The sequence below is a fragment of the Mus musculus genome, chromosome 17 (assembly GCF_000001635.26).
Source record: "Mus musculus strain C57BL/6J chromosome 17, GRCm38.p6 C57BL/6J".
In the NCBI taxonomy this organism is placed as follows: domain Eukaryota; kingdom Metazoa; phylum Chordata; class Mammalia; order Rodentia; family Muridae; genus Mus; species Mus musculus.
In genome coordinates this window covers 27,464,146-27,488,313 of record NC_000083.6, presented here as the reverse complement: position 1 = coordinate 27,488,313, position 24,168 = coordinate 27,464,146, and the positions used below count along the sequence as shown (strand labels likewise).

The window sequence follows — 24,168 nt, the reverse complement described above, 5'->3', positions numbered from 1 at the left end:
CACTCGCCAGCTTTCAACTTCAGAGCAATGGCTTCTTTCCAGGTAGCCCTTAAAGACAGGCTAGTGGTCCTGTGTGCTGGCCTCTGACAGCCTGAGATGTCACTGACCAGGAGACAGGGACCCTTTTAGTGGCCACATTCTCTGGCTCTGTTCCTGCCCCAGCCCCCTCAGATTTAGCAAATCTTATGGGGCTCCAAATTGGTGGGAGGTACAGAGCAGGCGTTGGGGTGGGGATGGCCAGAGTGAACCCATCTGGTCTTCCGGGAATGAGGAGGTGGCATGCTTCTGGTTGGTCACTGTGTTAAGTAGGGTGTGGATGGCTGTGACAGAGGTACAGGTGAGGGTCTGGACACTAAGAGGTAGAGAGCAGTTCTGATGAGGGGGTGTGTGGAGGTAGCTTCCTAGAGAAGGTGACTACTGTCCCTAGACAGAAATAAGGCTGTGGCATCAAGGGTGAGAAAGGATGGGATGTGTGGGTGTCTGCAAGGGACAAACAGGGCCACCAGGGAACCCCCTTGCCCCCAGGTAGGAATAGTCAAACATAGACTCAGGGGAGGGTAGAGCTGGTGCAAAGGCCCTGTGGCAGGAGGATGCCTGACCCAGCTGAGAAGCAGTGGCTGTTGAGGGATGAAGGGACCTAGAGGCGGGCCTGGGTCAGCCACGACATGGGACCTGGAGCCCACTTTGACTTTGGGTTCCAATGGAGACTTTGGAAGTTTTAAGCATAGGCTATGACTAGTTTTATGTGCGTTCTGGGTGTTTTTATTTATTTATTTTTCTTCTTTTCATGAGTTGGTGTGTGTGCGGTTTGCCTGCATGTGTGTGCGTCTGCTGGCTTACATGTGGGCACATGTGGGTGTGGGTGTGCCTACGGACACATGTGGAGGCCTGAGGTTGGTATTGGAGGTCTTCCCCCATCATGGTTCCACCCCATTCTTTGAGATAGGGTCTCTCAGTTAAAGCAGAACTCTCTGAGAAGTGTTGCCACCTAGGCCCAGGGGAGCTTGTCTTCACCTTTAAGGCTGTACCTAGAGCAGGCTGCCGTGCCCACGTGGTGCTGGGGATTCATGTCATGTTGCCTCAGCATGTGCCACGGAGTCATCTTGCTATCCCATGCTTTCCCCTCCCTCCTTCCCTCCCTCCCTCCCTCCCTCCCTCCCTCCCTCCCTCCCTCCCTCCTTTCTTTCTTTCTTTCTTTCTTTCTTTCTTTCTTTCTCTCTGAGACAGGCTTACACTGTAGCCCAGGCTAGCCTGGAGCTCACTCTGGAGCCCAAGTACTCTTCCTGCCTGACCTCTGATATTAGGGCACGAGCCCAGAGGTCCTGCTGCAGGGTTATACTTTTATTTGGTCGGATGTTTTTTTTGTTTTGTTTTAAAGATTTATTTATTTATTTATATTTGAGTACACTGTTAGCATCGGATGCCCATTAGAGATGGTTGTGAGCCGCCATGAGGTTGCTGGGAATTGAACTCAGGACCTCTGGAAGAGCAATCGGTGCTCTTAACCACTAAGCCAGCTCTCCAGCCCCGGATTTTTTTTTTTTTTTTTTTTTTTGAGCCTTCCTGCTGTGTAGCCCAGGCTGGCTCAGATCCCCCAGACCTCCTGCCAAGACCTCCCAAGTCCTGAGATTTGAGGCACACATCCCTGCAGGAGATCAGCTGCCTGGAGATGTTTACCTGCGGTCACCTTTCTCCTCTACTCCCCCTTTCCCTTCTCCTTGCAGGGGGTCATCTGTCTCCAAACCTGCTACACAGGAAGCCCCAGAGGAGGCTGGAGGTGTTGACTCCACACAGTCCTGTTCACCCCACACCCTAGCGCTGGGCCTGCAGCTGCTGACAGACAGACCCTGCTTAGGGCTCCTCCAAGCTGTGGTTCTCCTATACCACATGTCTTTTGAGGCTGATGTGAGGCCCGTCTGAGCTGTAAAAGTGTGGGGCGGAGGGACTGGCGGGGACAGTCATTTGTTAGGGCACCTTGACTCCAAAGGAGGCCAGGCTGAAAACATACAAGGATCCAAAAGTGGCAGGGGGAGACGTCTGAGGGATCAGAGGAGGTGAGGGGTGTGTGTACCCAAGGCCTACAGGGTGACACTCTGAGGGCCTGGGTACTCTGCGCAGGGGGACGAGGCAGGGGTTGGACTCTGGTTTGCTGGGCAGTCTTCCTCAGCTGTGCTTCCTGGCTGGGGGCCCAAGGTGGTGTTTCCCGTCACTGGTGTCTCATCGGACTGTGGTGAGCACCGGCCCTGTCTCTGATATCCCCAGCAGCAGGGTCCTCTCCCTCCCCCGCCCACATGTGCTGCTGCTGCTGCTGTTGCTGCTTCTGCTGCTGCAGCAGCAGCAGCAGAAAGGCCCTCTCCTGTCTGTGGCCATGCGTGAGTGAACTTTTTTTTTCCTTTTTAGTTTTGGCTAAGCATTAGAGATGGAAATGGGAGTGTATGAGTTGGGGAGTCCTGACTCCTGCCTGGTGTCGTTGTCCCGCATAGTGGCATAGTTATAGAGCTGTAGAAGGGCTATTGCCTCCCTAGGGGTGGGGAGAGGCGGGAACAGAGAGCCTGTTTAATTTAATTCCCTGTTTTATTGCTCGTTGGATAAATAACCTTCATTAAGACAGAAAAGCATGGGGCGGGCGGCGGGGGACACGGACAGGGAGAAGTTTGATTAATTTCGAGCTGGTTTCTCATCTGTTAATTTTCTTCCGGTTCAGCAGGATTATTTAAACAAATTACAGACATTACTGTCCTCTTCTTCCCCCTGCAGGACTGTGGCCCTCAGGGAGGGCCCTGGCTCCTTTTTCTACCGTGGTTATTTAAGGTCAACTTAGGGGCAAGAAAGGAGGTTCTCCCACTCCACTTGCTGGTGAGGGTCTCCCTGTTCCTCATGCAGTATTTGGGGCTGGGATGGAGAGGTCGCTGGCAAGGCAGGGTAGTTCCACAGTCTAGGCTGCTCCAGAGCCCCCATGCCCTGTGTAGAGGATAGCATGCATGGGACTCAGAGTGCTGTGTGTGTACACGCCTGTATTCTTGCATGCGGAGTCTTGGGTGCCCTGTGTGTATGAACTCTTGTATTGTTGAATGTATGGGGGTGGTATCTCAGGTGCCACTATGTCCCCAGCATGCTCTGTGTCACACATACAGGCCTGGTTCACAGGGCTGTAGACAGGCAGGAACTGGTTAGACTGGAGAGGGAGATGAATACAGGGTAGCAGAGCCAGGGGTAGCAAGGCCAGGGGGTAGCAGAGCCAGGAGGTAGCATGCCCATTAGTGCGGAGCCATGCTCCCAATGCCAGGGAGTGCCATGCTCGTGAGCACAGAGCACAACCATGTCCATGTCAGATCTAGAACTTCTGAAAGCAAGGGGGACTCAGCTCCATGCTGGCTTATGTGTAAGCCACCTGCTTGGAAAACCCTGTCAGAGGCACAAGCTGGAGGAGTCCATGGCTGAGGAGGGTCTGAAGTGAGAGATTCTTTCCAGGGACATGGATGGGTCTGACACCAGGATGGGAACCTCAGATTGGCCACAGGTGCTAGAAGAGCAGAGGGACCGGACAGGGCCTTGGCTTTTCCAGCTTTTGCCATGCTGAGGATGAACTCAGGGCCCCGGTGCATGCAAAGCAGGCATTTACCGCTATGCTATAAGGGCTCTTGTTTTTGAGGAGCCGGCCATGTAGCTCAGGCTGGCCTCAAATGTGTAATGCTCCTGTCTCAGCCCGAGTGCTGTATTCAGCTCACACTCTCCTGTGATGATCCCACTGTCTGCTCTCCCGGGAGACCTTGTCCTGCCTGCTCTCTCAGCTCTGTTCCTTGAGCTGGCTTTGGAGACGCACTTGAATTGTATGGAGATTTTGGCCCCCCTCCCCCCCCCCCCCCCCCCCCCCCCGCAAGGTGGAAAAGGCTCCTCTTTCTGCAGGACTGTTGGTGCCTGGCTGGATGCTGAGCCTGTGGGCACTTCCTGCCCACTCCTGGGAGGTTTGGATTAGACTCAGATGCGCTGGTGGTCCTCATGAATTTGGGGGGCGGTGTGTCAGGGACACATTTGGTGCCTGGGGGCCCAGATTTCAGTGGCAGCTGCTGAATGGGAGCCTCAGAGCCTCTGAGTCTTGCCTTGGGGTTCTCAAGTTATCGAGGGGAAATCACATCAGCCATAGCAGGTAGATCTCTAAGGCAGGCCTGAGATGAAGTAATGTTGTTTTATGTGGGTGGTGACCTCCGGATGATTGTGGAGAAGAGCAGTGTCATGGGAAAGGGCTGCCTAGAGTCTTAATGAGTGAATCCCTTTGTGGGCAGCAGACCAGTCACTAAGTCCTTCTCGGCACTAGAGAAGGGCTGTCCCATACTCTACCATGTCCCATTGTCTGGGCCATGGTGGGCACATGAAATGTGGTGGCAATGTTGAGTGGCACGTGTGGAGGTTTCTGCAGCAAGAGGCTGGCAGCAAAAAGCGGGGGCTGCCCACTCCCTATGGCACCTGCTGTCCAGCAGCAGCAATAGCCTCCTTGGCATTTATAAGCTGAGAATCTTTGGAGGCTGTCCCTCTCTGGGTCCCTGGGGTTCAGAGGTGACAGAGACTCAATCTTGTTCCCCATGGAGGTGGCAGATTTTACTGGCACGTAGAATAGAAGTAGAGTTGGCCCAGCCACTCACCACCTGGGTGACATTAAACATGATCCTGCACCCTGGAGGGATAGAGAGCACCTGTCCCCTTGGAGGGGTGGGGAGAACCTGTCCCCTTGGAGGGGTGGGGAGAACCTGTCCCCTTGGAGGGATGGGGAGCACCTGTCCCCTTGGAGGGGTGGGGAGCACCTGTCCCCTTGGAGGGGTGGGGAGTACCTGTCCCCTTGGAGGGGTGGGTAGCACCTGTCCCCTTGAGAGCTGGCAGCAGCCTGTTCTGATTATTGAATGAGCCTGGGTGAGGAAGGCCAAGGGAGAGGACTCCAGTTCTGTGAGTGGGGGTCAGAAGAACACCCACAGGGATGGGTTCTTTCTCTCCACTGTGTGGGTCTCAGGGATTACACTTAGGCTGACATTCTTCGCAGCAGGCACCTTTGCCCCCTAAACCATCTTGAGGACCTCTGCATAAACTTTCCTCCAACAGAATCTTGATGGGACCTGCGTAGGAGAATCAGCAACTGTGGACAACAGCTCCTTACTGGTCCATAGTCGTTCATATCCGTGGTCTACATCCTGGGCTATGGGAGGTGGGCAGAGGCAGACAGTGTGTTCTCCTCAGGGTCTGAGGGAGGTGTGTGATGTCTCAAGAGAGTCCGTGAGGTGAGGGAACAGCAGGACCCAGGCCTTGGGATGCGGGAAGTGCAGACCAGAGCCAGGGAGCAAGGAGAAGGGAGAGGTCAGACCAGGGGAGAGGTCAGGAGAGACTGAGCTAGCTTAGGGTTTTGTTTGTCCTTCCAGCTGTGGGTGGGAATGCTTATGTGTGCAAGGGGGTGAGTGTGTGTGCGTGTGTATGAGTGTGTGTGCGTTCTGGATGTTTCCAGAAGAAAGCTGGCAACACCAGATAATAAGCCAGGCTCAGACAGCGAGGAAGACTCAAGGTCTTGAAGATTCTTTGGCCTGAATGCAGAAAGGACTTAGTGGCTCTTCTGAGGCTGTTCCTGCTCTGGACACTTGTTGGTGTCTCCAAAGGTGGTCAGCTGGGTGAGATCCTGACCTTCAAGAATCAGAGAGTGAGCATAGAGACAGGCAGGTGAGGGCATGGGGCTGGGCGGGGTGGGGTGGGGTGGGGGTGGTGGTGGTGCTCTGAACCCTGGGGTGCAGGGCTGAGGCAGGAAAGGGAGGCTGTGCTAACTGAGGAGGCACAGGACCCAGAAGGAGACCACACAGTGAGATGCCACAGTGAGGACAAGCACAATAGAGGCCAGTTAGGGGAGAGCTGCCTGCTGGGGACTCTAGCGGGGCACCCAGCCTGGGAACCCCGAGGCTGTGCCAGTTGTCAGTTGTGAGTTTTTTCTGCTTCTGGCTGCACCCCCAGCCCCTTCTCCCAGATAAACCCCAGAGCCCCAGTGGGGCTTCATTCTGGCTGCCTGGCCAGTCTGACTGTGGCCTGGCTGTGGATATAAATCACGGGGAGTGTTGATGGTGTGACTTTTATCGTCTCATGTGTTCAATGATGTTAAAACATCCCATTATATCATCTTATATTAATATGGTGCAGTCCATCACACACACACACACACACACACACACACACACACACACACAGTCTGATGGAACAGTGGTGGACAGCAGAGTGGCTCATTTCCTTGAAGGCTAGCCACGCCCCCACCACTTGTGCTCGGCAGCTAAGAGGACCTTAGGGCACCTGCATAATAATAACCGCTTTGGGCATTGAAGATCCTCCTGGCCCTGCCCTAACTCCTGAAGCTCCTGGAGGGTCATCAGGTTTGGGACAGGTTTTCATGAGATCCTGCTTGCTGTAGAGCCCCCTCCCTCTGTTCTTGATGAGAGCCAGGCAGCTCATTAAATTCTCACTAAACGGGAGGTGCAGGTGGAAAGTTGACTGCTCAGGGGTGCAGGGCACGGGGTGGGGTGGGAGGTGGGGGTGTGGGGGTGGGGAAGCAGCAAGAGCAATCCTGACCCTTATTTACACTGTCTCCTGGGCCCAGACACCGGGTGGGTGAGGGGCTGGGGGCTGTGGGTTGAGAACACTCAGGCAAAGCCCTCAGACATGGGTTCAAATCCTGCCTTACAATTTGCTGTTTGAACTCTGGATCTGTTTCCTCATCTGAAAAAGAGAGTTAACAGTGGTGCTGTTGTGTGTGAGGACTGACAAGATGGTCTGTGTGTGTGTGTGTGTGTGTGTGTGTGTGTGTGTGTGTAGCACAGAGTTGATTCTTAGTGTGTCACAAATGCTGAGATGAGTCACCACGAACACCCTCCGTTGCTCACCTGTTGACAGGGCTGCCGGGCCTGATGTGTACGGGCCCCCCTCCATGCTTTCCTGTTATCTTTCCTGTTTAGCTCCTAGCTCAGGCCCTGGGGTCCTGAGGCCACCTGGGCTGGTCTAGTATGACCTGGTGACCTGGATAAGCCCTTCCATGTCTCTAACCTGGGCAAAGCCTTCTTTCTTTAGTTTATGGGGATTGAAGCAAGAGAGCAGAGAGGTCCCACATTTGGCCATCCACACCCTGGACAGGATAATGGCTTTAGGCACCTAGGTCCTCTGCCTCTTTCCCCAGCTTCCTTCCTACCCATCCTCTTGGATGCCCCTCACCATGGCCTCACTACGACTTCGACAAAGACTCAATTCTCATCACAATGCCCACTTTGCAGACAAAGAGACTGAGGCTCTATTACCTGCATCTCATCTCTGGGAGCTTGGTTCTAGCTCTCCTTGTAGCGAGCACAAGGGCTGTCTGTGGTCCTGGGTGTGCGAGCTTGGCTCCGGCCCTCCCCTCCAGGCCTCAGCCGCCACCCACCTCCCCTAAGATTGACACGGACGAGGGGCACAGTCAGCGAGCAAACCTGCTACCCTGAGTGTAGTTGATTGATCTACATTTTGCTTATGAAGTAGGGCAAGTGCTGATTTGAGGATCTTGTTTGCTCTCGGCCCAGGGCTGGCGCCCGCCCGCCAGCTCGAACAGCCTTATCTGTCTTCAAGCCCTTCCTCCAACGCACTGGTGCGGCTCTTTTGTCAGCCGATGCCAGGAAAGCTGGGCTCTCTCCTCCCTCCGCACCCCATCCTCCACACCCCATTCTTCTCCAGCTCCCAAGCCTCACAGTAGGGGTGTGTGCTGGGTTCCTATGAAAATATGCACCGCTTAAAAGGGCAAGCAGGGACTGAGCACGCGCCTTCCAGGGGCATATCTGCCCAGGGCCCGTTGCGGTGCTGCCGATTCCATCCAGGAAAACAATTCAGAACAGGAAATTAATCCAAGCGCAAGTTTCCTGTATTGATAGGAGGCTGAGCAGCCAGAGTGGAGGCAGGAGTGTTAGACAGAGTGTCACCGTGGGATCAGAGAAACAAAGGTCTGGCAGAGCCCTGCAGGCCAGAGGCATCATGGGAGGTGGGGGAGTCAGTATTGCCCTTTTGTGGGTATTATCATAGGTGGCCCATTTACTGCCCTGGCTGGGTACCGGGCAGAGTGAGGCCTCCCTGGCAGGCTGCCTATGCTGTAAATGAGGGCGAATAGGGCAGATCATGTGCACTGCTGTGCGGAGGATATCCTGCAGCAGGGAGGACCACTGCGAGGTCCTGAGGTACGATGTGCCCACAGGACCCAAGGTATGGAGGGAGGCTGGCATGACAGGAGCTGCTGGGGGCCAAGGTGGTGTGGGAAGAGATGGGGTCAGAGGTCATGCACGTGAGAATACTCCAAATTAATTATTCTGATGGACTGCCTTGCTGTGAGCTGCAAGGGAGATATGGCCTGATACCCACGATGTGAGCACCCAGATCCCAGACAGGGTGTCTCTGTGTAGCCCAGGCTTTCCGGGAACTCACTACGTAGACCAGGCTGGACTCACAGAAACCCACCTCTCTCTGCCTCCCAAGTGCTAGGATTAAAGTTGTGTCAATGGCGTGGACTCTTGCCCAGTCATTCCCTCAGTGTGTTGCTGTGGTGGTTTGAATGTGAACGGTTTCCCAAGGGCTCATGGATTTGAATACTTGGTTTGAGAATACTTGAAAACTGTTTGAGAAGGATTAGGAGGTGTGACCCCCCCCCCCCCGTCCCTTCCTTCTCCCACTTGCTCTGCTCTGATCACTCTGGCCCCACTCGTAGGTGTGGTCTTCTTGGAGGATGCTTTCTACTGGAGGTGGGCTTTGAGATTTCAAAAACTCAAGCCACGAACCAGGCAAGGTGGCACACACCTTTAATATAGCACTCGGGAGGCTGAGGCCAGCCTGGTCTACAGAGTGAGTTCCAGGACACCCAGGGCTACACAGAGAAACCCTGTCTTGAAAAACAAAACAAAACCAAGCAAACATCTGACGACGCCAGCCATTCGCAGTTAGCTCTCTCTGCCTCATGCTCTGGGATGTCTGCATCACCGCTCCAGCGCCATGCCCGTGTGCCCTTGTGCCTGCTGCCACATTCCTGGCTAGGATCGTCATGGACTCTAACCCTCTGGAACTGTAAGGCCCAACTAAATTCTTCTAGAAGTTGCCTTGGTTATGGTGGCTCATCACAGCAATAGAGAAGTAACTAAGACAGTTGCTTAGAGAAAAGAGAGGCCTACCCAAGGCTGTGCTGTGCTGTGAGGGACAGGGTACAGCAAGAGTTCTGGTGACAGGTGCTGTCCTGACCTATGGGACACTGGCAGCTGTAGACTATGTCCTCCTAGGGAGTAGTCCTCTTTGGCATCCTGGGGGATGTAGGGGGCAGCAGGGTGCTGTTGGAGACCCTAATTAAAAGCTTAGATCCAAATGGCTTGATGGTGGAATTTCTAATTAAATCAATTTCATCTCGTCTGGGAAGCAGAGGTTTGCATACGATAAGCATGAAATTAATAATTACGCTTAGAAATTAGCTGTTGCTCAAAGCAGGCCGTTTGCACAGCCCTCTGTGGCCTGGGGCCAGCCTTGCTCTGTCCTTTGTGTTAGAGACAGATGGACCACTTCAGCCCGTAGATTGACAGGCAGACGAGGTGGACCTGAACACAGAAAATGCAACTTCTCCTCTGCTGCCCACTCTCTAAGCCTTGGGAGATTCAGGCAGCCACCTGTCGCTGGAGGCTGTGGGCACCACTCTTAATTTCTAATTAATTTTATTAATTAATTATTTTTTAATTTTTGGTTTATTGAGACAAGGTCTCACTAGCTACCTAGACCAGGCTGGCCTAAAACTTATAGATATCTGCCTGCCTCTGCCTCCCAAGCGCTGGGACTAAAGATGTGCACCACTTCGATATTTTATTTACTTTGCAAATTACTTATTTTGCATGCATAACTGTGTATTCCATGTGCACAATGACCATGCAGGCCAGTAGGGGGTGCCAGACCCCCCTGAAACTGGAGTTAACAGACAGTTGTGAGCCACCCTGTGGGTGCTGGGAACTGAACCCCGCTCCTGTGGAAGAGCAGCCAGTGTTCCTAATTGCTGAGCTGTTTCTCCAGCTCCCGCCTCGGATTCTGTACATGCATGCATGTTCGCTGTGTGGCTACATGTGTCTAAGGCACATTGCACAGAGGAGACTGAAGTTTTACCTGGCAATTACTGGTAAGGGTTCTGGAGTAGGCCTTCTCAGGTTCAAATCCTGCCTCGGCCTGTCAAGAGCTGTGGGACATTGGATAAGTAACTTGACCTTTCTGGATTAGTTTTAGGTAAGTGAAGATTAAAATAGGTGATTGAAGGTGCTATGCGTAGAAGCCCTCTTAGGACATAAGGCATCTAAGCAGCGTTGGTTCTGATGATGCTCATGAGTCGTGTGTTCTAGAATGAATCTAATTCAATCTAGTCTGTCCCCTCCTAGCCGAGAAGTGTGCTAAGAGTGAGCCTGACACATCCAAGTTCTAAAATGTCAGCCATTATTAGTGTCTGGGAGTCAGAGAATCATGTCACTGCTGACAGTACAAGCTGACACAAGGGGCAGGCGGTGGGTGCTTTGGTCACGACCAATCCTCAGACCTGTTTTGAATGAAGGGGATTCTGGGAAAAAGCAGCCCTCAGATCTGTCCCCTGTATCAGTCAGCACAAGCGAGGGAGGCTGTAGTAGCAACCATTCTGCCAACCTCTGGGATTTGCAAGGACATAGGCTTAGTCATTGCTGAGCCCCCATCATGTGGTGTGCTTTGTCCTGCCTCAGGAACGCACGTCAGGCTGGAACCTTGGTGGTGACAATAGCAGAGGGTACATATACCATGGAGTGTCCCCTACCTGTGGTGACACGCTCGGGCCCAGAGACAACATGCATCCCCCTGCTCCTGACTCAGTGAGCAGGGCGTGTCATGTGACCTGGCCAACACAGGGTCAGGGAGCTGTAAAGGTAAGGAATGTGTACCACGGGGTGAGAGTCGGCACCGTGGGCAGCGGTGTGTGAGCAACGCCTGACATTAGATACCTGTGTGTTTATCGCTCAAGTAGTTGTCTCTGTCTCCAGTGCTGAGATCAGCTTCACTGAGGTCTCCATGTCTCCCAGAACTCGCAGGTAAAGCACACAGCAGGGGCTTGGGAAGCCATTACGGATGGAGTGAGTAGGTTAATGAAGAAGCCACCAGGGTGTGTGAGACAGCCACAGAGGCAAAGAAACCTCTTGACTCTAGTAGACGAAATTTACTTTCCAGGACACTGTGGCAGTTTGAAAGTTCTCACGAGTGCTCCCAGTCCCAGTGGGGCTCTACTCTGGAGGCCCCCGAGGAGCGACAGTTTGGCACCTGTGTGATGCAGTTTCAGGTTCCCAGGGCAGAGGAGAACCCTGATACCTTGGAGTTTTCAAGCTGTGCAGGGAGCTTTGTGCGCTGGGCCTAGGTCCCAGGAAGTGCCTTGGGTAGAGAGGCCAGGCAGGGTAGCTTGATAGATGCAGCCTGGGCCAGGCAGAGTGTGTAACTGGGCCCAGAGAGGCCAGAGGCTGGGGCTGGCCTTTGTCTGTGGAGGTTAAAAAAAAAAACCCTCTATGTGATCTGGTGTGCCATAGGCAAGTGACCAGCTGTGCAAGATCCTTCAGGGGCCACCCAACAGGAATGGAGATCTTCTGTCCCTGTCCTCTAGGCCTTCAGTGTTGGCTGTTGCAGACAAGTCCCCTGTGGAGCTAACCTTGGGTGAAGATTTCACCCTAACTTCTCAGAACAGTTCCAGAGACACCGGGGACTGACAACACCTTAGTTAGGCTCTGTGATGAGGCATGTCCTAATTCAGCGGCCCTCTGGCCACTAACAGCCACCTCCCTGGGCCTCTGAGTCTGACACTTTGGAGGCTTTTTCTTGGGCCTGAGCTGTGGTGTGATGAATCCCTCCTATGTACTGGCCAGGCTTGGCTTGCCTAGACTATGGGGGTGAGGGCCTGCTGTAGTCCTAAGGGCACATAAGCATCCCAATGCAGGCATATGTGCATAAATACCATCTTGGTCCCCCTATGCAGATTACCCTCCCTCAAATACACCTACAGCTCCTTAGAATTTGATACCATTGTCAGTCACCCTGGCAGGGGCCTCAGTCTCTTCTCCTTACACCCTGCCTTCTCATCTCCCTTTTGCCTCTGCCTTCTCCTCCTCCTCCTCTTCTTCCTCCTTCTCTTCCTCTCCCTCCTTCTCTTCCTCTTCCTCCTCCTCTTCTTCTTCATTTTTTTCTTCCTCTTCAACAGGGCGTCACTATGTAGGCTAGACTAACCTGGAACTCATAAGAATCCTCCTGCCTCTGCCTCCCAAGTGCTGGGATCTCAAGAGTGCCTCCATGCCCAGCTCCTCCCACTCCAGAGCTGTCTGGCCCCCTGACTAGGCAGGTGACCAAGGGACAGGTGTCCACTGACCTAGTGGCACTCTGCAGGCTGCATTGCGGTGGCTGCGTGACGTAGCGTGACATACCCATGTCACATACCACGTGCTCAGGTGACTCAGCACGTCTTCTGGAACATGCGTGCGGGTGCAGAAGCACCGGGTCCCTGCTTGATGGTTGCTGAAGCCCGGAAGCAGCTTTTCAAAATTGTCTTGTGGGATGGACATCCTAGTCACTCCAAGAGTGCCGAGGGGACAGAGGAGAGAATTTTCACATTCTTTCTTCTTGGCCGCCTGCATGAACCAGAGCTTTCCTGGGGGCCAGTGGCAGACACGCTGTGTGCTATCTGAGCTTCACACTTTTTTGTGCTGTGGGAGGCCGAGGGGAACCTGGAGGACCCTGGAGGACCCTGGAGGACTGACTGGAAATGGTGAAGTCAGACTGTTCAGAGCGTGGAGAAGGGTCTATGAGTCGGTCTATGAGACAGTATGTGAGCTGCAGCAACTAAGCCCTGGGAATGGAACGGGGCTAGTGAGCCTGGTGGCTGTGACGCTGGTCCCCACCCACCCCAGAGCAGCGTCCTTAGCACACAAGACAGGGCAAGCCTCATATCCAGTGGGTATTTTGTGTTTATTCCAGGCAGGGGGAGGCTGAAGGGGACTGGCTGGAGTCTTTTTGGGCTTCTATGTTGAGAATGGTCGCCTGTGAGGAGAATTCTAATTGAGCATCCTCCACTCCCTTCCCCCGCCACCCAGGCTGGGGCCATTGGGAGGGAGGGGGCCTCAGAGAGCACAGGCATTCAAGGATTTTGCCCTGAGGGTGGTGCAGCAGAGGGAGCTGGGTGAGTACAGGTAGGGTGGATAGATTTGGGGTGTTAATAGAAGACTGAGGGAGGTGGGGGAGCAGGGGGCAGTGCAGGGGTCACACAAAGCACCGCAGAGAGCCACAGGCCTGCTCCTGGGTCCCAGGGACTCCCCACATTACCAGCAGCTCTTAATTGCTCGTTCGGGAAGACTGAGGCCTGGGAAGAAGGAACTGGGCTCAGCACTACCAGCCAGGCAGCATCAGGGTTGGGCTAGAACCCCAAACCGCAGTCTGGAGCCTTCTTAGCAGGAACTTCGGAACCTGTGAAGTGGTAGGGAGAAGGGACTGGTCTCTTGTTCATACACTGGCCTGGTCACAAGGGCCATGGTGACTGTTGGGACAGTTCAGCATGTGGCTTTCCTGCTGTATAGCATGCAGGAGCCCCATGTGATCTCCCACCTTTGTGGGAATGGGGTGCATGCGGATGATGGAGGTCACCTGCCTGGATTAGTCCTGCTGGTGTAAAGCTGCTGACACTGGGGAAAGGGGCTCATGGGGGGGGGCTCCCAGCCTAACAGCAGGATATTGGGGGTCTAGTTGGGAGGGGTGAGCAGCAGCCTAGCTGGGCAGGCATGAGGAAAGAGTGGGGCCCCAGGTGCTGCTCATCTGGAGGAAGGATGGGTGGACAGGGGCCCAGCTGACTGCACCCCAGATCATAGCGTATAGTATTCTTTTTTTAGGAAAATAGACATTTTAGACATGTACAAAGGCCCACAGTCCTGCTGTCACTAAACAATGGTTAGATCGCTGCTAATTGGTTTGCTCTTCCTGTGCCATAAAGTTCCTGTGAGGCTGACCCTAGTACCACCTTGTTATCTCCTCTCTAGAATCTCTCTCTACCACCAAGACAGGGTTTCTCTGTGTAGCCCTGGCTGGGCTTGAACTCATACAGAGATCCACCTGCCTCTGCACCCCAAGTGCTGGGACTAAAGGTGTGTGCCACCGCCACCAGCTTCCTCCCGAGCATCTCAACACAAATCTCTCAACACTGATCGTCAGCTGGGGTAGTCACGCCTCTGGGACTTTTGACCACGTCTGGAGATATACCACTGGTCACCGTGGGTGGAGGTGCTTCTGGCACGTGGGGTACAGGTTGGGTATGGAGGACATCCGCAGGACACAGAACAGCTCTGTTTAGGAGCCTTCCTTCCCTAGCCTGTCTGTGTGGAGACTGAAAGCCCTGATGAGGGAGGAGGGGAGGAGGGGCAGAGGGCTATGGCTTCCATGGTGTTGGAGAGGAGGGGGATGGGGAGGAGGGTGACATGGCTCCTTTCTTGTGCCTTTAAACAACCACAGGAGGATACAGGGTCATGTTACTCCATGGCTGGAAGGGTAGGGGCAGGAAGAGAGGCCTAGGGTGCCCCTGAGGTGGCTTTGCCTCTCCAGGCCCTTTGCCCAAACAGTGGAGAGAAAGGATCTCTCAGTGGATGCCACTCTGGGATGGGGGAGCAACTGAGGCCTGGGTTCTGGGCTGTGTCCTCCAACTGGGCAGGAGACAGGAGACAGAGGCCACTGGAACCATAGAGACAAAGCCGTCTGGATGGTGACTAGAGGGACTTGGAGACTGAGGGTCCCTATTCCTGCTATGTGTGTGCCTACTCAAGTGTGTATTTTGTATCTGGGATGTTCCTGGAGACCATTCGTCGTAGATCCCATGAAGCCAGCTGGGAGTCTCCCTTGGGGCATAGGCAAGCTCGTTGTATGCAGGAGGTAGGTGGCCTCAGAATCGAGGAGAGCTGGAGGTAGGGGTGGCCACCATCAGACCGTTTCCTGTTCCTCTCAGTGTCTGGAACTTGTCTCACCATTTCACAGGATGGATGTGGGGAGACTGTCTCGGTGAGAGGGGTGATTCTGGGTTTAGGGGTCCCAGAGCTGTGGGTGGGTAGGAAGCAACTGCCCCATTTATGCCTTTGCCCATCGATCCGCGTGTCCTCTTACCCCCAGATCCCCCAGATCAGCTACGCCTCCACGGCTCCCGACTTGAGTGATAACAGCCGCTATGACTTCTTCTCCCGGGTCGTGCCCTCGGACACATACCAGGCCCAGGCCATGGTGGACATCGTCCGGGCCCTCAAGTGGAACTATGTGTCCACGCTGGCCTCAGAGGGTAGCTACGGCGAGAGCGGCGTGGAGGCCTTTATCCAGAAGTCCCGAGAGAACGGTGAGTGGTGTGTGGGGCTGGGCCCACTGCTGCTGGGTTCTCGAGCTCTTCTCTGAACTGGGTTTGTCTGGTGTCCCCTCTCCCCAGCCCCATCGTGGGTGAAGGCCACGAGGGACATCTGTAGACATCCCTGTCCTCTCGTGGGCAGGGGAGGGAGGACACTAGAGGGTTTTATTTAGGTGGGGACCAGGGACTCAGTTGCATATGCGATCAGCAGGAGGCTCTTGGAGCAGGGGATGTTCAGGACTGGGGTACCCTCCATAGTGGGTGGGCTGTGTCTCCGTGCTGCTTTCCCACTGAGCAGACAGCTGTTCTCACTTGTCCCTGTGATGGGTGCTCTGGAGGCCTCTGGTAAGCCACAGGCACAGCAAGGGCTAACATCAGGATGGGGACTCCAGCTATCGATCTGAAGGGGTGTCAGGAGGGTTCAGTGGTAGCCCCTGGGGTGGGGGACTCTGGATCCTGTGGCTCCCTAGGGTCCCCTGCACAGAGGAGTACAGGGGTGGCCTCGGTGCCCCTGACAGCCTCATCCTGTGGGTTCTAAGTAGCTCACTGCTGCTCTCGACCTTGGCCAGTGTATATTTATACCCGCAGGGCCCAGACCTCTAATTGCCTTTCCTAAAACTGCAGAGTGGCCGGGGTTGAGGGTGGTGATGGCCTGCAGGCATAAGCCTACTGCAATTCTGTGATAAGCCCTTTAATTGTACTAGGATAGCTGCCTGGGGGGCCAAGCCCAGTGCAGGGGCGGTGGGAAGTGGGGTCCTCTCTAACTCTAGCAAGTGTAGGATGGAGGCCTGGCCGTGCCCGTGCAGACTTGCCAGGGTCTGGGATATTGGAGGGATGCAATGTTGGGACCTTGTCAGAGCCCGGGAGCCATGGCCTCTCTCTTTTCTCTCTTTTCCGGGGATGATAGATGCCACACTGTGCTGCTGGCTTCTGTAAACCTCAGGGGTTGCTCCTGCTCTGAACAAGCCTGCTATTAAAAGCACAAACTGTCCTCCATGGGACTCAGGACAAGGCGCTGCTTAGGGGAAGACAGAGGGTTTAGAGTCATAGTTGTGGGTGGCTTGGAGGTACTAGATCATGAGCCGCACCTGCTGTCTGGGTGGCCTCTGTCTTATGTGGAGGGGACCCCATTTCTATGAGCAGGCCAGCATCAGAGGCGTCATACAGTACAGAGAGGTGGGTGTGGGGTTTGACCTCAAGTTCCAGGGCAAGTAGTGTCAGCTGGCTTCCTGTCCTCGCCTACTTTGTCTTCTGCCCGTGCTGTCCTCTTGCTGGGGTCTATGGCCAGCTGGGGGGTGACAAGGACACATGGAACACTGTGCGTATGGCCTGCAGGCACAGAAGAGGCTGGCGTGTAGTGTGCTTAGCTGATGGCAGGACCGTGAGTTACTTTTTCAAGCTCCTAATCAGGTGTAGGGAACTGGGAAGAGGAGTGTACAAGATGCTTAGAGAGGACCTCAGAGTCTAGAGAAGCAAGAGACCCCCAGGCCTTGGGTCCTCCGTCCTCCTGTCTGGCAAGACCCCTCACGTGGCCACCTCTGCATTCTGTCCCGTGCCTCTGAGGTCCAGCTGTCCACACTTCCTTAGATTCTCCTGGTTAACCTGAGACCACCTTGACACTGGGTCCCCAACCTGGCCCTGTTGCTAAATGGGACTTGATTTGGAAGTCAGCGCTTGGTGGGTGAAGAGGGAGAGATACACAGAGGGAGGAGGAGGGGGAGGGAGGAGGAGGAGGAGGGAGGGAGAACGGGGGGGGGGACGACGACGACAACAGAGAGGACTGCTCCAGCAGGCCAAATTGAAATCAGAATTGAACATTGGGAGAAAGAGGCCACAGCACCATATAGCCTAATCCCCGAGAAAGATTAAAGATGTTTTTGGCCGCATACTGTATTGATTTGTCCTCTGAAGTATAAGTCACCTGGGAGGTGGTGGGAGGCTTGTGGGGGAGGGAGGTGGAGAGGGGAGGGCTGTGCTTCCCTTGCTCACAGGCTGGGAAGTCTCACCACGATGGTGAGTCTGTCAGGCCTCTGGCATGGACATGGCTCTGGGTCCTTCAGAGGAGTTTGATGTTAGCCATTTCCAAGAAAAAGACAGACCAGAGAGGATAAGTGGCCTTCCCTAGGGTACACGGCCACATTGAAGGAACCTGGACAGGAGCTTTGTCCTGTGGTGGAGACTGTTGCCCCCGGCAGCCCATGAGACTCTCACCTGTTAACTCATGCTCAGAGTGGTTCCATTGTTAATGGAGCCCAGCCTGTGTTGGTCACATCCCACCCCCACCCCCACCCCAACCATTACAAATCCTTCCTCACATTGATTAAGTGTTCGTAGACACTGGCTGAAGAGGACTTAGGCCCATCTCCCTCGGCGGACGCATGAGAAAGACTGAAGCTTGCAGGAGCGGGCACTCAGAGGGGCTTGGGGGGGCACCCAGAGGGACTTGGGGGGCACCCAGAGGAGCTCAGAGGGTACCCAGAGGGGCTGGGGGGCACCAAGAGGAGCTCTGGGGGCACCAAGAGGAGCTGGGGGGGCACCAAGAGGAGCTCAGAGGGCACCTAGAGGACACTTCAGGGCTTCACCCTTGTGCCTGTGTTTGGCCAACTCTGGCTGCTTTGTTTGGAGATCCCATCAGGAGTAGGGGAGACAGGAGCGACTGTTGTGGCTTCAGCTTAGGGTATCCACCTGTTTTTGGCTTCAGCAGCTTTGGACATCCCTGCCCCCACTAGCTGCCCACTCCTTGGAGTGGTAGCCTGAGGCCTGGCTTGTGAGCCCTTGTTGGAGAATTCAGGAGAAGAGGGGGCCCTGCCTAATGGCCTCCTCGCAATCCCAGAACCCCCACAGGCTGCCCTGAGCCCTCCCATTCAGTGTCTGGGGCCTGACACTGCCCTTGGATCACTATGAGTGGCCCTGCTGAGTGATGAGGCCCACCAGGCCCCAGCTGGTATCCTTGCCAGGATGGGGATTGGCAAGGTGTTGGCATCAATGTGACTGCTTGTGATGGCCAGGTCAATCCTGTGTGACGAAGATGAACTCCCATGCTCGCGTGGCCCGCCTCGGGGACTTTGCCTGTCTGCTCTGATTTCTCTGATGCTCTGGCCTGTGGGAGGGTGTTGACACCTCTCAGGTCAGTGAGTCCCTAGGGCTAGATGTCGTGAGGCACTGGTGTGTGTGTGTATGTGTGTGAATATGTATGTGTGAATGCATGTGCTTGAGTGGGTGTGTATGTGTGTGTGTTCATGCATGTTTGTATGTGTGTGTGCGTGTGCGTACATGTGTGCGTGTGTATGTGTGTACAGGTGCATGTACCGGTGTGTGTGTGCTTGAGTAAATGTGTATGTGCATGTGTGTGTTAATGCATGTTTGTGTGTGTGCATGTGTGTGTGTGCTTGAGTGGGTGTGTATGTACACATGTGCGTTCGTGCATGTGCATGCATGTGTGTGTGTGTGTATGTGTGTACAGGTTCATGCACTGGTGTGTGTGTGTATGTGCTTGAGTGGGTATGTATGTGCACCGGTGTATGTGTTCATGCGTGTTTGTGTGTGTGCGTGTGTGTGTGCATTTGTGTGCATACTGTCACTTTCCCTGGCTCTCCCTGCCAGGGAATGTACCCACACAGCAGTAGGAAGACAGTTGGGCTGTCTGTCCTGCTCTGATTTGCTGCTTTCTGTCCTCCACGGGAAGCCATGTGCACATTTCGAGGGACACCCCTGAAGATGTTTTGGAGTATAAAGAACCCCTTTGCTTATGGCAGCCCCTTTGGGGCTTTGGCCTTTGAAAGCCAGTTCTGGGTGGTTCTGAGCCCAAGCGCCATGGCAGGAGGCTGGGCTCTAATCCATGTGTGTGGCCTTGAACTTGAGACTCTGGCTCCCTCTTTAATCTAACAGGAACATGAATAGAGAGCACATCCCCCCCCCCAAGTGCTGTGAGGCTGGACGGCTCTGAGTCTGGCTGAGTCTAGACCTGGCCGTGGGGTGCAACCGCAAGCCTTGGCTTTTTCCTCTGCTGTGAAGGGGCTGGGGCGGGGACCTCTGGACTCCCATGGCTGGGTTCCTGGTGTCCCTTAGCTTTTCATCTCCCCTTAGTGTTTGGAGGCCAGGTCCCATGGTGCTCCTTGGCCCTGGACCCCAGGTCACGGTACTCGTGAAGTCACACATTCTCCCAGCACTCTCCTGTCATTTCCACAGGTCTTTGAACCCCAAAGTCATTACATTCATCTTTTTCTCCTGCAAAGCATATTGTGATGTCTCCCAGACACCCATGGAATGGAGAGGGTCCCTCTAGCTGTTTCTGGTTGTCCAAGAACATCTGGCTAAAGCTTCAGGCCGGTCTGATTAATGGCCTTCTCCCCTGTCTGTTGGCCTACCTGGCTGCTTCCTCCATGGCCCCTGTGCTGGAGCTGTGACTAAGTGTGAGCCGTCACCGTGTCCCTGGGGAGGAGTTTGCAGCCAGTTTCTTTTCCAGGCTTCTGTGGGGCCCTGTTCCAGGTCTGGCACTGAGCAACTTTGCTCTGCCACCACCCCGTGTACATGTGTGAGACCCTAGTCAACACCCCTCCCCAGACCCTTCAGTTCTTTGTGTGTGGGACCAGCAAGGGGTCGTGTGCCTTCCTCCATGCATTCATGTGTGAATACTGAAGTCATTTCTGCCTTGTTCCGTCCACTCCAGACTTCCCTTTCAGAGTACTTGAGCATGGACAGACTCTGCTGCCCTGGCCAGCCCTCCATCAGCCCCTTCACCAGCCTGTCTGTCCTAGTCTTCTGAGACTCCAAGACTCACCCGACACACATTCACTTCCAGACACAGGTCATTGACAGCTGTAATGGAAACCCCTCAGTGCCAGGCCTAACTTTAGCCTTGGTAAAAGTCGTGTGTGTGTGTGTGTGTGTGTGTGTGTGTGTGCGTGTGTGCGTGTGTGCGTGTGTGCGTGTGTGCGTGTGTGCATGTACATGTGTTTAGGGTGGGAAAGAGGGAGAGAGGGACAGGGAGAAAGAGAGGAAAGAGTTGGGGCTAAGATGCTCACTGGGACACAATGGTCATCAGCACCACTGCAGGCTCAGTGAGGTGAGAGGGCAGGGCCGAGAGTGCTAGGGAGAGACAGGCTTCTCTGGCTGTGTGCAACACACACACACACATACACACACACACATACACAAATGCACACATACATATACCACATACATAACACACATATATACATACCATACACACTTACATCTCCCATATACACACACACCACACACATAATCACACATACACAGACACATACCCTCACACAATATGCACACACACAAATACACACACATACATACATACCCTACACACACATATACCACACACACACCATTCATACAAAACATACACACCACACCTACATCCCCCATATATACACACACACCTCACACACACAATCACACATACACAGACTCACACGCACATATACCACACATACATTCTCAACACTATACACATACACACACACATACCACACATACACACCATACAAACCCACATTTCCCCATACTTACACACACCACACACACTCACATACTCACACAGACAATTCACACACACCGTCACACATACTCACACCTACACTCACACATGCACAAGCTCACACACACATATCACACACATATACTATACACCCACACTCATATACACATATACACACTTGCCTACCATATATATTCATACATACATACACACATACATACATGTATATTATACACACACACACAAATGCACACATACATACACACCCCCACATATACCACACATACACACTCACATCTCTCCACATACATACACACCACATACATAATCACACATACATCTCTTACATATACATATACATATACATATACATATACATATACATATACATATACATATACATATACAATGTATATATATATTTAAGAGGTGAAGGTTTGGACCCAGGGATTCAGGTGTCGAGAAGAGAAGGTCAGGTTATATTCTACTTGTGAGCTCACAGATCCCTGAGTTTGCGTGGGCTGAGGTTGTTGAGCCCAGCCCAGCCCAGCCCAGGCTTCAGCACCTCGGAGAGCGGCACCCTGGCCCTCCTGGGCTGCCTGTAGCCAGCTTCCTGCTCCTAGGCAGTCTGTGGAGGCTGAGCAAAGCCTCTGAAACACAGGCCGCTTCCCCTCTGCTTTGTTACTGATTTCTTTCTTATCCACACACATTTATTCCTGGACACTGCTGTGACCAGGCAGGTCCGGCTCAGCTAGAAAGCTGAGATGAAAGAGTTGAGGTGCTTGTCTCCAACAGTCAGCAAGCACGGTGTGTGTGTGGGTATGTGTGTGTGTGTGCGCATGTGTGCACGCACACGAGTGCTTGCAGGATGGAGAGGCCAGGCCAGGCCAGGAAAGAGCTTCCTTTGGGAGATCTAGGATTGGGCCTGGCCCTGAGGGTGTCCTGGAGGGGTCTGTTCTTGTTACCTTCAGAAGGCCATGTTCCTCCCGGAAGCAGGGCAGATGGAGCAGGCACCCAGGCAGACTGGTGTCTTCCCTGCGTGAGCGGGCTGCAGGTCCTTTTGGGCCCTTAGTTCCTCTGAAGTGGAGGTAATTCTAGTTTTGAGGCCCCGTGAGGTTTGGAGGGCATGCCCACCCAGGGCGAGCACTTGGCGTCCTAGACTGGGGCTTCTCCCCCTCCTGGGTCTCTACAGTCCTTGACTCACGCTTGCTACATCTGGCTCTATTTTGCTATAGACAGAGTGATCATGTGGCTATTCTATGCAAATTCTATGCAAATTTTTAACAAGCCAGAAGGAAGCTAACGATGCCTTGGGACCCAAGGGAAGCCTTGGGTCTAGGAAGCAGCAAGGCAAGGAGAGGAAGGAGGGGATGGGAGGGGACCGGGAGGGGACCAGGAGGGCTCGGGAAGGCCCGGAGGCCTTTGCCACTTCAGAGAAAGTCCTGCCTGGCCCTGTGTCAGATTTAGGAATGTGGGGAGAGGGGCAGGATGAGTTACTAGCTACCTAGAAGATGGGAAATGGAGAAAGAGAAGGAGGAGGGAGAGGAGGAAGGGGAGGAGGGAGGGGAGGAGAAAAGGGAGGATGGAGGATCTGAGTCAGAGTAACAGAGGCAACCAGGCAGGCTCTGGCTCACAGGTGGCCTCAGTTTCCTCGTCTGTGAAATAGGCATGATACGCAGGATGTGAACTGGTTGGGAGGGGTCAGTGAGGCAGCACAGGGTAAATGTTAGCTGTTGGAGGAGAGCTGTGTGGTTGTGAAGAGGCGAGAGGGAGGAGGCAGAAGACTGAATGAGAGTGGGGGAAGGGCTGGCGATGGGGAAGGGGTTTCAGGACCACTGTCTGGCTACAATCCAGGTGTCAGCCAGCGATTTGAGCTTGCTTGTTCTTCAGTGTCTAGCTGCATTTGAGGGCTGGCTGAGCTGTGGTAGCAGGCCTCTTGAGTGGCCATTCTCTTTGTGGGTAGGGAACAGTAAGAGGGAGCTGGGGTATCTTGCTAGCCTCCTAAAGGAAGTGTTGGACTCTTGGGGGAGGAGAGTGGGCCAGGCCGACTGGCCGGCTGAGGCTATGTGGTCTGTGAGAATAGGACCCACAGGAGAAGGGTGTAGTTGTGGTGTGGTCAGCTAGCTGGGTCTGCGCTTCTGAGGCAGCCTGGTGACAGGCAAGATGGAGACAGGACCTTGGGCACCAGACGTGTGTTCCTGGCTCACACTGGTCAGCCTGGGGCAAGCTGAAGCCCTTCTGTGGACTCTGGTTTAGATCATAAAGAAGCTCTCAAGGCTGGGTGGTCCCATTCTTCTCTTGATATTCTTACAGACATGGGCAATTATCACAACTTGGGAACGTCCTCTGTGTCATAGTGTCATAGCTTGTGTTGGTCTTACACCAGAAATAGCCTACACCAAACCAGAAGAGGTAGCGGATCTATCCCATACTGCCCAGCAAGGTGGGCATCTAGGAAGGACCCCCCTACCCCCACCCTGCTCCAGGACTGGTGGCTGTTTGGAACTCTAAGCTCTCTCCCAGTGGCAGCAGGGTTTCAGGCAATTTTGATGGATCAGTTCCTGACCTGGTCTATCCGGTTTTTATTAACCAGAGCCCTAGGCAGCTGGGTCTCCTGGTACCACCCACCCCAAACTGGATCAGGCTGGCTTTTGCTGCTTTGGGCCCATGTCACCCTCACTGCCACACACACACTGAGGCTATCTAGCAGCCCCCTTTCTGGGGCATGAGTCAACAGCTCCATTTTCTGCCAGGAAGCTAACAGATTGTGGGGTCTGCCACAGGTCCCCGATTCTACCTGCCAGCTGTGGCTGTCCTTTCCTAGCCTGGCTTGTAGAGAGGGCGGGGCTGGCTGGGAGGGCCCTAGAGGACTTCTTTACCAGTGGCTGATGTGGTAGGCTCAGGGGCTGAGCTGCCTGCAGTGAGACATGCTTGGGCTGCCTGCGTAATTACATCTCAACATTTCATTTTGCTTGGCAGTTCCCACTTCCCGGGGATGTGGGCTTCTAAATATTTCATCCCCGTCTGCAGCAGCCCTCCCCACTCCGGCCAAACCACAGGCTCGCTGCTGCCAGCCCCTAACTCCCTGCCGCTCTCTCCTGCCTGTATGTTGCTCCTATAGAGGGTGGAGCTGTCCAGGGGCACCTGGAATCTCTCCCCACCCAGGAGTCTCCAGCACCACTGGTGTGTCCCATCTTCTGGACAGAGGCTGGAAATTAAGATACATTGAACCAGTGTTAATTGAGCTCCCCTATCTGCT

The 24,168-nt window shown here is 54.1% G+C and overlaps 1 protein-coding gene across 7 annotated transcripts in view; it reads left to right on the top strand.

The window, feature by feature from the left end:
- Grm4 (glutamate receptor, metabotropic 4) overlaps positions 1-24,168 on the top strand; it is a 91,440-nt gene that overhangs the window by 25,513 nt on the left and 41,759 nt on the right. For 6 of the 7 annotated variants that reach the window (NM_001013385.2, XM_011246475.3, NM_001379317.1 and 3 more), the window contains one exon: positions 15,190-15,406. The exons of the other annotated variant lie outside the window; for it this stretch is intronic. In NM_001013385.2, coding sequence (NP_001013403.1) covers positions 15,190-15,406 — 217 coding nt within the window. The remainder of the gene's footprint in view (positions 1-15,189; positions 15,407-24,168) is intronic. 7 annotated transcript variants of the gene reach the window in all.